This window comes from Balaenoptera musculus, chromosome 1, assembly GCF_009873245.2.
Source record: "Balaenoptera musculus isolate JJ_BM4_2016_0621 chromosome 1, mBalMus1.pri.v3, whole genome shotgun sequence".
Classification (NCBI taxonomy): domain Eukaryota; kingdom Metazoa; phylum Chordata; class Mammalia; order Artiodactyla; family Balaenopteridae; genus Balaenoptera; species Balaenoptera musculus.
The window spans coordinates 29140642-29154934 of NC_045785.1; the positions used below are offsets into that span (position 1 = coordinate 29140642).

The 14293-nt window shown below is 39.9% G+C and overlaps 1 protein-coding gene across 5 annotated transcripts in view; it reads left to right on the forward strand.

Moving 5' to 3' along the window:
- Nucleotides 1-14293, forward strand: part of THRAP3 (thyroid hormone receptor associated protein 3) — a 74787-nt gene that overhangs the window by 44724 nt on the left and 15770 nt on the right. For all 5 annotated transcript variants that reach the window (XM_036847064.1, XM_036847074.1, XM_036847040.1 and 2 more), the window contains 2 exons: nt 7939-8106; nt 12443-13348. In XM_036847064.1, coding sequence (XP_036702959.1) covers nt 7970-8106; nt 12443-13348 — 1043 coding nt within the window. In that variant the 5' untranslated portion in view covers nt 7939-7969. The remainder of the gene's footprint in view (nt 1-7938; nt 8107-12442; nt 13349-14293) is intronic.

Sequence of the window (14293 nt, forward strand, 5' to 3'; positions counted from 1 at the left end):
TCACTTGCCCCACAATCTCTTCCATTCCACATTATTGTACAGTATCCACTTTTCATCACCCGTCACAATTTGTTTTAAAAATGGACTGTTTTCGTTATGTTTAAGTAGCGAGTTGCATGAGGAAATACTGTTAAGAAGGTTTTTTTCGCTTAACTTACGTGGAACCCAAACATCAAAGCGATTAACATAAGCAAGCTGGTGCAGATGATTTTCAGCACTTGATTTGGATATTTTGAGTATGTCACCTGTCTCCCTCGTGGTATAGTGTTGATTGTTCTCAGTTAATGTCTCAATTTGATTGCTATCAACTTCAACTGGTCTTACCCTACTGTGGAGCATCATCCAGGAGGAAATCTCCAGCACAAAACTTCGCAAACCACTTTTGACATGTTTGATTAGTCACAGCACCCTTTCCATACACTGTGCAAATCTTTTTTGCGTTTCAGTTACATTTTTACCTTTCTTGAAATAATAAAGCATAAGATGCCGAAAATATTGCTTTTTTTCTTCCATCTTCAGTATTAAAATGGCTACACAAAAGTTCACCAATTTTGATAATTTTTTTTTTTTTTAATGCACGCTGATATGACAGCTGTCACATGCAGTCTAACAGAATTGTCTTGAATGAAGTTAAAGAGAACTACGTGCTACTAGAGCCATCTTATGGAAAAAAACCGAACGAACTTTTTGGCTAACCCAATAGAAGGATCTTTGATGAATGTATTCTAAATACAGAGCAAGAGAAGCTAGACATTCTTAAATAGTAAGTCCATCAAATCAGGGTAGCTGAGTTGTCCTCCTTGAAGAAATGATGAGTCCTGGTTTTTCAGGATAGTCCCAATTTATTGATAAAGTCCTTTTCCCCATGTCAACCCAAATATCCTGGAAACCTTAAATTGCTAGATACAAATGTCACACCCCCACCCCTAGCCTGTCTCAGCCAGAGCAGGGCAATAATCTTTTATTGGACTATATACTGTATGTTAACTTTTAGGTTTGAACTCTCTGGTCCCCCTACTTGTAGGTGGATATTTTTTCTTTGAATAATTGTTACGGGGAATTCTCTGGCGGTCCAGTGGTTAGGACTCCATGCTTTCACTGTCGAGGGCCCGGATTCAATCCCTGGTCAGGGAACTAAGATCCCACGAGCTGCGAGGTGTGGCCTAAATAAATAAATATATGTATGTATGTATGTTTTAGTCATTAAATCATAGCCTTTTTTTCCTCTGAACTACAAGAAGATGCAAATTCCCATGCTTCATTTTCCCCGTCAGTATTCATTCATTACTAAAATTTGTGTGTTTATAAAATCATGTCATAGATGTTATACATTTCAGTATGTCAGTGTATCTTATGGAATTTTACGTCTTAAATTAGGGACTTGCCTAAAAGGATTCTAAGTCTTATGGTGAGATTTTTGCATTTCTTTTTGGAAGGCTATTTCTTGGGAAGATTTCCATAGTTGATTGTTCTTATCCATTGTTTTGACTATTAGTTTACTTTTTTTTATTTTTCATTTTTTTTAAATTAATTTTTATTGGAGTATAGTTGCTTTACACTGTTGTGTTAGTTTCTGCTGTGCAGCAAACTGAATCAGTTATACGTATACATATATCCACTCTTTTTTAGATTTCCTTCCCATTTAGGTCACCATTTAGTTAACTTTTAGAGGGTGGTGTTTAGTGATCCTGTCCTGAAATTCTCTAGGCTTAGATCTTATTTGGGTCCTGTAACCCAAATTAAACAGATTAAAATAACTGTTGTTCCTTTGTAACACTCCTTCTTCCTTGAATTAGTCATGAGTCCTTTGAGTAAGAATTAGTGATGAAAGTTTCATGATGTTAATATATTCTAATATATTCTAATAACATAAGAAAATAAGATAGAGGCAACTCTTATATACACTACCGAATGTAAAATAGTTAGCTAGTGGGAAGCAGCAGCATAGCACAGGGAGATCAGCTCAGTGCTTTTCGATGACCTAGTGGGGTGGGATAGGGAGGGGGGAGGGAGGCTCAGGGGGGAGGGAATATGGGGATATATGTATGCATGTGGCTGATTCACTTTGGTGTACAACAGAAACTAACACAGTATCGTGAAGCAATTATGCTCCAATAAAGATCTATTTAAAAAAAAAAAAAGAGACAACTCTGTATGCTTCATTGCTGCAGGGAAGCAGGTGGTGCTAGAGAAAGAGGTTGGTGCTTAAAACCTAGTACTAGTACTAAACCTAGTACTTTGTTTGCTTTTTAAATCGGTTGTAATGTGGATATTGAAGTGAGAGTTAAAACCATGAGAAATGCTGTGATTATGCTTTTTAAGGTGCATAAGATTCTTGAGGAAATTGAATATCCTGTGAGATAGTAAGTTTGATATTAATGGAAATGAGAAAAGGAAAAACAAATGGTTTGCTCACAGATATTAAGTTACAGCAGTGGAGTCATTCAAAACAGTTAGGTGTAGATATCCAGAGATCAGACTGTTCACCATACGCAGTAGTTCCCTGGCCCAACTCAATTCCTGTGTCCTTTCATGGGTTCAGAGAGCTTTAAAGGACTTAGTTTTGAATTGGTTTTACATATTAGGAAGGCTGTGGGTGTGTTTTATGTTGTTGTTTTGTTTTCAGGTTGTAATATGTTTTCCTTAAAGTTTTATTTGCTTGATTAGTAGTAAATCCTCTTTCTATGAAAGAAACAGTAACATCTTACGGAAGATCCAAACGAACTTTTTGGCCAACCCAGTAGCTTGACCATTTAGGGCTGCCAAGGTTGGAGCCCCAGGGCAGCCCATTGAGAAGCTGTATTTGGCACTACTTAGTTTTAGGAACTCAGTCTCCTGCCAAATGTAACCTATCCACAGCGTTCCAAACATGGGGCAAACAGTATTAAATTTAACTACCGAAGTGTTCCTTCTGGTGAATTCAGCAAGACACCTACCATGTGCCAAGCGCAGTGCTGGCGTAGTCACTAGGGACACTAAGAAGAAACTTAATCTGGAGTGAGAAGGGGAGAGGAGTAATCGAATTCTTTCTTACCTTTGAGAGTCTTTGATTTAGAGAAGCTTGCTTTGGCCCTTGCTGCCAATATTATTCTTGTTGCTTGGAGTTGAAAAATAAGATCTGGATTTTTAATGACATAAAAGCCATGTAATTATATACCTTAAGGCCTTTGTTTTCTTTTAAGTTAAAATGTATCTGCTCTTCCAAGGACGAGTGGCTTGGTGGAGAAGGCTTGGGCTTTAAAAAGGGTGGTGGGTCTGGAAATTACCCTCTCACGTGGCTCTGCAGAACAGTTTAAAGATGAACCCTTCCTCCAAGTGACAGAATTATACCTGAAACCATTTCAGAAGGCTGTTTGAAATTCTACACTTGGGTTTTAAATAAAAAGGGGGGAGGGTAGAACAACAGTGGTATAAATACAAGATGGAGGAGGAGGATATCTTGCAGCTGAAGAAGGGTTTATGAGAAAGGATTTGAGGGCCTAGTGACTCATCTCACTCTGAATCAACATGTGGTGTGGCTGCCAGAAAGAGAAATCTTAGGATGCATTAGTAGTGTCTAAATAGTTTTATAATAGGCCAAGTTTGGAGAATTACATTTAGTTCTGAGTATCCCAGTGAAGGAGGACAAACTGGAATTGATTCAGTGGCAAACAGGGTGATAATGTGGATATGAAACCATGCCATCTGAAGGATGTTGGAAAGTTGAGGGTATTTGGATCTTACCAGCCCTTAACTAGGAGTTTAGGAACTGGATCCTATATTTCTGCCTGCTAACATGCTGAGTACTACTTGTTCAATAGGTGGATTCTTTTATATTGCTGGTGTAGGAACATGGCTATTTTATTCTGAATGAAACAGCATGTCCAGGAAGAGTAGTCATTGCTGAAGAAACAAAACTTCCTTTGGGGGAAATTTTAATTTGAACAGAAACCAAACTTCTGAAAGAAAAACCGAAACGAACTCTTTGGCCAACCCAATACTTGTAACATGTAAAACGTGCTAAGTTGATTTTCAAGGTGATATTTGTCTGTCGTACTTTCCATACTATTTTTAGAGCATGGACATGGAAGAAATGTTAGAAATGGGAAAAGCTATGTGTAAACACAATGAAGTTTTAAAGGTCTTCAAAGTAGAACTGACAGTTGTTTTGAATGAATTTTGGTAATTTAATCAGATAGCTTTAGTTATGGTTGTCCCTACCTTACACTAAAATGTTTGTATAAAATGTTTATATACATGAAATCTATTTATGTATATCAGGAGAAGAGACTTCTCGGTTTTTTGGACCTTTTCCTTTTTTGTGTGACTTGCTGTTTCATAGTCTTCAGGTGACAGCTTAAATGCCACCTCTGGACCATCCTATCTAAATAACTCACTACCACACTTCATAAATTTGCCAACATTATGCGCTCTTTGCCTTCTTCCTAGTACTTACCAGAATTTGAAATTACATTTTTGCTTGCTCACTTGGTTATTATCTATCTGTAACTCTAGATTATAAGCTCCATGGAGGCAAAGACCAAGTCTACTTTAATTTACCATTGTTTGTCCACTCTCTAGAGTTCTCTTGAATGAGTTAAGATATTCATTGATTTATTTCCAGCTCTGGTTTTGTATCATCCAAAGTTATTCCTCTTAACTCTCAGGGAATAGTGATGTTTTAAAATTAGTTTCAGTTCACATTAAAGAAGTTCTAGGAGTGAGGGTGGTGTCACAGTATTGTGACTCTTGAGTACATTTGTCAATTCTAGTAAATTTAATATAGGTAGAAGTGTTAAATTTGGCTCTATCTGTATTTTTAAAAAATACTTTGCCTTCTTTCTATTTGTTCATTTGGTTGTGTCGGGTCTTAGTTGCTACCAGTGGGCTCCTTGGTTGTGGCACGTGTGCTCCTTAGTTGTGGCACGTGTGCTCCTTAGTTGTGGCTTGCAGACTCCTTTAGTTGCGGCATGCATGTGGGATCTAGTTCCCTGACCAGGGATTGAACCCAGGCTTCCTGCATTGGGAGCGCGGAGTCTTAGCCACTGGACCACCAGGGAAGTCTCTCTATCTGTATTTAGATGACACCTTTTTCTTCCTCTTCATGAAAATTAGGTTCTTAATTTTCCAGTGACTTGAAGTTGAAATGATTATTTCCTTTTCTACTGACTTGTTCTCCCTTCTCCTTTTTTCTTTTTCTTTTTCTTTTTCTTTTTTCCCTTTTTCCCGCCGGGCAGCACAGGCTTTCAGGATCTTAGTTTCCCGACCAGAGATTGAACTTGTGCCCCCCGGAGTGAAAGTGAGGACTCCGAACCACTGGACCACCAGGGAATTCCCTCCCCTTTTCTTTTAAAGTCTGATATTGTCCACCCATTGTGTAACTGATCTAAAAGGGTATTTATTTCTAGCCTAAGCTAAATTGAAGACTGGACAGAGAAGTTGCTAGGCAAAGATACCCCTAGACTTGTAACAGAAAAAAGCCATTTAGCAAGAATGAACCTAGAGAATCCCCAAATATGCTGAAGGCCAACCAGAAAAACAATGTATTTTCAATATTCAGTTTCTGTAAATTGCTTATTTACACCTCCACCTCATATCTCCAAATAACTTATTCCTCTACCCTGGCTTTGTATAATGACACTACTTCCAAAAATTGGTTCCAAACTGAAACATCTTTGACCTTGCTAAAGCATGTAACAGTTTGATCCTTTTGGCAGGATCTAGACTGTAGGTCTTTGGTATCCTCATTTAGCAATCTCTTACTCATCACTGTTTGTCTCTGGCTTCCTAGCAATTTCTCATTCTTCTTCTAAATTTATGTCTCTGAGATTATGGTTATTTCCCTTATGAGCTGGAGCCAAAGCAGCTTCTTGGACTTCTTTGCCTTTCCAAAAGTTCTTAAAATTCAAATCTAAAACTTGAATATAGTAATTATAAACAGATACCACCTTTCAGTTTGTCTCTGTCTTGCCCTTTTTACCAGATCCTAAACTCAGTAGGAGTGGAGACTTGCATTCATTTATTCATCCCACAAGTCTCAGCATGCCTTCTGTGTGCCAGACACTGCTCTGGCGAGGCTGTATAATAGTAGTTAAGAGCACTGGTTTAGAGCCAGGTCACCTGGTTCAAATCCTAGCCCTGCCACTTAAAGCTGAGTGCCCTTGGGCAAGTTAGTTACCTTCTTTATGTCTCAGTATCCACATCTGTAAAAAGGGATGTAATAATATCCTCCTTGAGGATAAGTTAATAAAAATACTGTTTAAGTGTTTGCTGTTCTGGGCATTGAGGATACAGCAGTAAATAAGAAAAATGAGATTTCTGCTGGTGGGAGCTTACATCCTACTTGGGTAGAGGAGGAAAAACAAAGTAAACAAGTACAAAGTAAACAAGTTTCAAGTACTGGATTGAGTGCTCCTAAGAAGAAAACAAGGTACTGGACTAGACTTTAGAGAATGGGTGGCTGCTTTTGATTGGGTGGCCAGGGCAAAGCTCTGGGGAGATAGCTTTTGAGTTGGGATCTGAATAACAAGAAAATCTGAGAGGTAGGGGAGGGTGAAATGTTCATTGATTATTGTTTTCCCTTCACAAGCCAGGCGCAACATTACATAAAAGAATCTTCTGTTAAGCAGTGAGGCAACGAGGTGTGATAGGATAAGTCCTGGAGTTCTGGTCTGGTTTGGGTATTAACTAGCTTTCTGATCTTTGAAAAAAAAGGAAAAAACAATTTTGTTTTTTTTCATGGGAAAATGACTCTGAAAGAAGGTTGACTCTTGAAGCTAGTGATGGGCTAGAAGAAAGTAGAGGTTCTTCTCCTTATAAATTACTTTAGTCCTATGTTTATGGATTAATATCCTGTATTTTGGGACTTTTCTGGTGGCGCAGTGGTTAAGAATCTGCCTGCCAATGCAGGGGACGTGGGTTCGAGCCCTGGTCCAGGAAGATCCCACATGCCGCACAGCAGCTAAGCCTGTGCGCCACAACTTCTGAGCCTGCGCTCTAGAGCCCGCGAGCCACAACTACTGAAGCATGTGCGCCTAGAGCCCGTGCTCCACAACAAGAGAAGCCACCGCAATGAGAAGCCCGCGCACTGCAACAAAGAGTAGCCCCTGCTCGCCACAACTAGAGAAAGCCAGTGCGCAGCAACAAAGACCCAACGCAGCCAAAAAAAAAAAATCCTGTATTTTACAGGATGTAGTACATCCTGTTGTGGTATTACAATATTTGAGAATATTCTGTCACACTTTTTTTTTTTGAGCACAAATAAACAGATTTTAATTCTTTGATAAATAATATACATAGGTACTTGGTAATACTGATAAAAAAGAAGATAAAAGTTAGAAAAATACAAAATGGAAAGATATAACTATAGATGTAATGAGCAGATGTATGATTATAATTATAGGTGTAATACATAATTGTAAGTGTAAAGGAGATTACAGAATCTCTCACACTTTAAACCTTTTCCTTTGAAGTAAATATTAAGGATATGCCTCATGGATTCAGGGTCCAGGAAGTAGGGAAATGGTAAGATGTGCCACATACTCTATAACCAAGATGTCATTGCATAGAGTTTCTTCTGTGAGGACTGGGAAGCCTGTCTCAGGTCATCTCAGTACTTTTATTAACAGTTAACTTAGTTTGCAAAACTTGTCTGCTTATTGAGAAAAGACTGTGTGCCCCAGGTTATCGTTAGCTCTCCTCATTTTTGTCTGTGTTTCATGGTGTCCCCCAGTTAGAGTTACAGGTCAGGTCTTCCATTTGCTGCTGTGGGTTGGTATGTTCGGAATTGTACTGCTTAGAAATGCCCCTTGGTAAAAGGGCAAAGAGTGTTTTGTTTTGTTTGGTTTTAACAGTCATTTCATCTTTTTTGTTTGTTTCTAAGTGTCCATAGAAGTTCAAGGGACTCACTCATTTGCAAAGGGGCTCACTCATTTGTTTGATTCTATTTTCTTACATTAGGTGTAATTGAAAAGCGACCCTCTCTTTAGAGATGTCAAAAACAAACAAATCTAAGTCTGGATCTCGCTCTTCTCGATCAAGATCTGCATCAAGATCTCGTTCTCGTTCGTTTTCGAAGTCTCGGTCCAGAAGTCGGTCTGTCTCTCGTTCAAGGAAACGCAGGCTGAGGTAAGGGGGTGTGATTGTATAATGAGGTAATCATTGATCGGTCAGTATAGGTCTCTGAAGATCTTTTGTTTAGACCCTTTCTGTGAGTGTCAAATGGAGGTGCGGGGTTGGCTTGAGGTGGCGTGTTGGGCTGTAAGATATTCCAGGTCTCTTCAAATGTTACAAATCCAAATCAACTTTGATTGCCATGCTGTTGGCCTAATTCCTTTTCTTTCCTGCCAGCACATACTGTTTTTCATCCACTGTGGAAGAAAGAGCATTTTATTTGTATTTAAGCTACTTGCTTCAAATCTCTACACCTGATTATTTTTCACTGAAGTATTTTTGGAGGCTTGGACCAAGGTTTATTTGCATCATCAGCAAAGAAAGGATAGCTAAGAGGATTAATAGTATGATCAACATTGCAAGGAAAAGAAACCTTAACTCACTAAAATAATTAAACCTTAGAAAACTTAATCAGGAGTCCTTTGTATATATATACCTGATATGCCAACTACTAACAAGCTGCATCTATTTAGTAAAACACATCTTGCAACTGCCTAAAAATCACTATTGTAGACATCACTTTGCCTTAGTAAATGTGCAAATAATTCTTTTGAATTTATTGCCAGTATTCTTTAATTTAGTCAGTTTCTACACCTTTAGTTGGATTATTTCCTGTTTCAGGAATGTCTTGGAATATAATGCCAAACTTCCGGCATCTTTCCTCTTTTGTTGTGTTATGAGTTCGGTTTTTCATTCTTTAAAACTTTCTTTTGTGAGTAGATAAGAACCTGTTAGTAAATACAAGTTTCTGTATGTGTATTAGAGAAATATTGATGTATCTAAATGTTTAAATACCAAAAGGGGATCTTTGTACAATTTCATTCTTTTTGTCAGAGCTGCAGTAGGCAAGGAGACAATTTCTCAGTTTTACCACTTGGCGCCCCTGCTGATTATTTTAGATGAGTATCTAGAGCCCTTCTCTTAAATGAATTATGCAGTTTAAAATAAACTCAGGAATAGTTGTTGTTAATCTTTATTCTTGATGGTTTCCATAGTCCTACTTCTAAAAGAGTCTATAAACAAATGGTTGGTAGGCTTCCCCCCCACCCCCACCCTCCCAACAAGAATAAGTTAATGCTTTTTTTAAAATACATTTATTTATTTTTATTTATTTATTATTTTTGGCTGTGTTGGGTCTTCGTTGCTGTGTGCGGGCTTTCTCTAGTTGCAGCGAGCAGGGGCTACTCTTCGTTGCGGTGCACGGGCTTCTCATTGCGGTGGCTTCTCTTGTTGCGCAGCACAGGCTCTAGGCGTGCGGGCTTCAGTAGTTGTGGCATGTGGGCTCGGTAGTTGTCGCTCGCCGGCTCTAGAGCGCAGGCTCAGTAGTTGTGGCGCACGGGCTTAGTTGCTCCACGGCATGTGGGATCTTCCCGGGCCAGGGCTTGAACCCACGCCCCCTGCATTGGCAGGTGGATTCTTAACCACTGTGCCACCAGGGAAGCCCAAGAATAAGTTAATTCTTAAATGGAATCTGTGAGAAGCCTGTCTGAAAATTAATTTCAGAGCAGAGATTGAACAAAAAATAGGTGTGCATAAATGTTAATGACTTCCATATAGTGTAGAACAGGAAGTTACAAACTTTGAGTCTCTCACTCAAAAGAAACACTCCATGTTTTTTTTTTCTTTTTTAAGATAACATTACACCTTCAGGGTAACCAATCCTAACTTTATTTTTCTCTCCCATGTTTCTTGGGCACACATTTTTATACCAAACTTTGTTTGAGGCCTGTGCTAGATAAAGTCTCTCTGTTGCCCAATTGTGTCAGAGTCTGTATGTAAGTAAAATTCTGTTTTACCTTCTCAAACCAAAAATGAGGGAAAGTCCACTAAATACATCTACCTCAGGAAGTTGCTATCAAGGCCATAGGACCGAGCAGAGACTCTTAGTAAACTCCTACCTTGCGCCCAGAGTCTTTTGATCTGGTTTGCTTAAATCTCAGTTTCAGCTAATTTGGTTCTTTAAAACTTAATCTAGTAAATGGAAACTAAATAATTGGTTCAAAAAGAAGAGGCTGTACAACCAAAACAGAGAGAAAATTGAACTGACATAACCCAAATTGAAAAGTGTTAACCAGCTCTGAAGTATTTGTGATAGCTGGAGTTCTGGGGGGATCTGTCTGGACAGATTGCTTCTCCTTATTCTACAGATCATTTGGCATGGTCATCAACTTGGCAAATGAGGGAAAGATATCTTACGCAGGCAATATGTGCTGAGGTAGGTCTAGAGACACTCCATGTGCTGTCCTAATACCTGGAAGATTATTTTGGAGGAATATCTCCACTAGAAAACATGTTTTTATATTTGATTCTAGTCTGACTTCTCTGTTTTTTAGAAACAGATAAATTTGCCACTGGATGTTCAATTTTTAATTCTGGCTTATCTGTTTCATGATTTTTTTCTTTTGTTTTCCCTCTCCTACAAGGAAAGTATACTGTCCAGAGAGTTTGAGAAACCATGCCTTTAAATTAACCTAACTGCTGAGTTCTACAGAATTGGAGAAAATTGGTTGTTTCCTTGTATTTCTCAGACTGTTGTATCCTTTTAAGTGACTTCTCGTAAATAAATTTGCAATCTGCAGAGACTCATATTCCTGCATCTGTGCAGTGACTGCGGGTTTTGGATGCAGTATGCCGCAGGGCCCTCACTAGTAATTGGTGACAGAAGCAGCAGTAGCCTCTGAGGATGGGAACATGAATTAAACCCTCCTTAGTGCTGGTGGTGCATCACCTCCCTCAAGTACAGCCATTAAATTGGGTCATATTCAGTTTCATAGCTGCATCTGCCTCTCCCTTCTTTCTTATATTGTTACTATTTTTGAATGAAAAATGTGAAAGGTAAGTTTGTTTTTTAAAATTGTACTTAAATAGCAACCATTAACAGCCATCAGTATGCTGCATCTTCACTAGTTCCTGTTGTTCTTGGGGTAGATAAAGAACCTGAGCATGGTGGGTAGTAAGTAGTGGGAAACCAATCCCACTTTATCTTCTGAGTGTAAGTTTCTTTCTGAAAATAACATTCTGTTTAGTTGTTAAAACCTGTCACATTTGCATCTGTTTCCAGTTAGGTCTGATATGAGAAGCCCTGCTTATGAACTGAAGGATTTTTATTCTATATGTAAAGAAAATATTTTTGGAGTTTTCTAGTAATTTTACGTATTTCTAGTTAACTACTTAGAAGTAGTGACTAATTAATGCTCTGTATCATAGTTGACACGACTAGTGGTATCAAAGAAGCCCACTGGATTTTCTACACCAACAAATACAGTTTTTGGCTTTTTGATGGAAACAAAGCTCCCTGTCATTGACAAACCTGGCATTTGTGAACATGTAATTTTTACAGAGTTAGGTTACTGTTGAATCCCCACGGGTCTGGAAATGTACCTTTGCTAAATTAGAGTTCTGTATTGTTAAGAAGAACACAACACTAGGCTTTAGGTTGACCTTAAAGATGTGCAAGTGTGGGGCTGTTTTTGTAGTTCCTCTTTGCTACGCTCTTGTGTGTTTCGGTGTCTTATGGTCAGATGGTGCCCTCTTGTGGCACCTGGGTAAGACCTTGTAGTTCAGCCACAGAAACCTGACCTTCTAGATAATGAGACCATTTCCAGATTCCCAGTTTAAAAAAAAACAACAATATTTATATGCTTTGCTGATCTGATTTCAGTTAAAATTCTTTTAAGCTTTGAACAGATGAGTTCTCTAAGTCCCTATTTAAGTATTCTTTGGTTTAGACCTGTTGTAACTTTTTTTTTACAACCCCAAGTCTCAGTGGAAGCTGAGAAATTAGCCCTGCACAGACAAAGAGAGGTGGAAAGGATGGGGAGTAAGCAGTGTGGGGCCAGAGGATCTGAATAGTTACCTGTCTGGGTACCACAGCATGCAGGGATCACTTCCAGTGACCCAGGGACCTACCTGTAAAATCCTCTGTGCCTGTGAAACTCTAAGTAATTAGTATACTATATTAAAATGGTGTTTGTTTAGTTTACTACATTAAGAACATTTTTATATTTTCTCAGTCACTGTAGAAATACATCTCCATTTAGAATGTGCTACAGTATTAATGAAGCATCTCACTGTCTCATTTGTTAAAGTGATTCTTTATTTTTGTACTTAATGTGGCTATAAGAGTAGAATTAAATATTTAAGTTTGTACCTTTTGTTTGAAAACAACTGAAATTAATTAATTATGATACATAAGAAGAGGGATTTACCTCTTTGTTGGCAGGTTTTTCTTGAGTAAAAATGCTTGTGTCAAAAATTCAAACATTTCTTCCCTCCCCTGCCCCTCTTTCAGTTCTAGGTCTCGTTCCAGATCATATTCTCCAGCTCATAACAGAGAGAGAAATCACCCAAGAGTATATCAGAACCGGGATTTCCGAGGTCACAACAGAGGCTATAGAAGGCCCTATTATTTCCGTGGGCGCAACAGAGGCTTTTATCCATGGGGCCAGTACAACCGAGGAGGCTATGGAAACTACCGCTCAAATTGGCAGAATTACCGGCAAGCATACAGTCCTCGTCGGGGCCGTTCCCGATCCCGGTCCCCAAAGAGAAGGTCCCCTTCACCAAGGTCCAGGAGCCATTCTAGAAACTCCGATAAGTCTTCCTCTGACAGGTCAAGGCGTTCCTCATCCTCTCGTTCTTCCTCCAACCACAGCCGAGTTGAATCTTCTAAGCGCAAGTCTGCAAAGGAGAAAAAGTCTTCTTCCAAGGATAGCCGGCCGTCTCAGGCTGCCGGGGATAACCAGGGAGATGAGGCCAAGGAGCAGCCGTTCTCTGGAGGCACCTCTCAAGACACAAAAGCGTCTGAGAGCTCAAAGCCGTGGCCAGATGCCACCACATACAGTGCTGGTTCTGCATCACGGGCCTCAGCCGTGTCTGAGCTGAGTCCTCGGGAACGAAGCCCGGCTCTCAAAAGCCCCCTCCAGTCTGTGGTGGTGAGGAGACGGTCACCTCGTCCTAGCCCTGTGCCCAAACCTAGCCCTCCGCTTTCCAGCACATCCCAGATGGGCTCAACTCTGCAGAGTGGTGCTGGGTACCAGGCTGGGACACACCAAGGTCAGTTTGACCATGGCTCGGGGTCCTTGAGTCCATCCAAAAAGAGCCCCATGGGTAAGAGTCCACCGGCCACTGGCTCCACATATGGCTCATCTCAGAAAGAGGAGGCTGCTGCTCCAGGCGGAGCAGCCTATACAAAGAGGCAAGTGTCTTGTTTCCCGTCTGCTTGTTTTTATCTCACCAGGTGGCAGCTTAGTTGTAATGTGATCTGTAGAGCTCTGATTAATGGTAATAAGGTAATCCCATTTCCTCAACTTTTCATTTAGCAAACTTTAAAGCATCACCCAAGGAAACCTTTAGCTTAACTCTAGTTTTCCTGCCTTCCTGAATTTGTATTGCAGCATAAAGTTTCTTTAGACTCCTCTGCAGTGGTGTTTTCACATTTAAAGTTTGCCTTGGATTCTACCAGTATAAGCTAGAGAACAGTAGAGATTCGTGGGTCAGCCATCAAGAAATGTGGTCTTTACCAAAATGAATGGCTGTTGGAGCTGTTAGACCCTCTAGGACCCACCATCTCCTGTGATCGATCTGCGTCAGTCCATCATGGTGAAGAGCTGCGCCCTCCCGCCCTCACACCCTCCAGTTGAGGAGACTGGGCAGAATGGGAAAGTCCAAGGCTTAGTCCAGGAAGACCTTGTTTTAAAATCACAAAGTGGGTGTATGTCCCAGTAGAAGCCAACCAGGCTGTGTGTTAGGAGAGGACATAACAGTGTCTCTGTCTTTCTACCCTGGGGGACACGGTGAGTTGGAACTGGAATCTTTTTTATGTGGTTGGATGGATGGGGGTGGCAGAGACATAACAGGGAACTTGTATTGGGACCAGGTTGTTAAGAGGGCCTTACAGAGCAGGTGGTTCCCCTCCTGCCCCCACCTTTTCCTTTTATTAGTATATTCTTTGCTGCCTTGCTGTCCTTTGGTTCTTTTTTGCCATATTAATGCAACTGTAACATGATCAGACTTTTTCCATTCATGGTACAAATGAGACATTCAGAATCTGTACTTTGCAGCTTTCAGTAAGTCTGCTTTGAAATACAAGTTTTGTTCCTTGCCAGGACTGTGAATCTCATTAGAACACTTGGGCATGAGC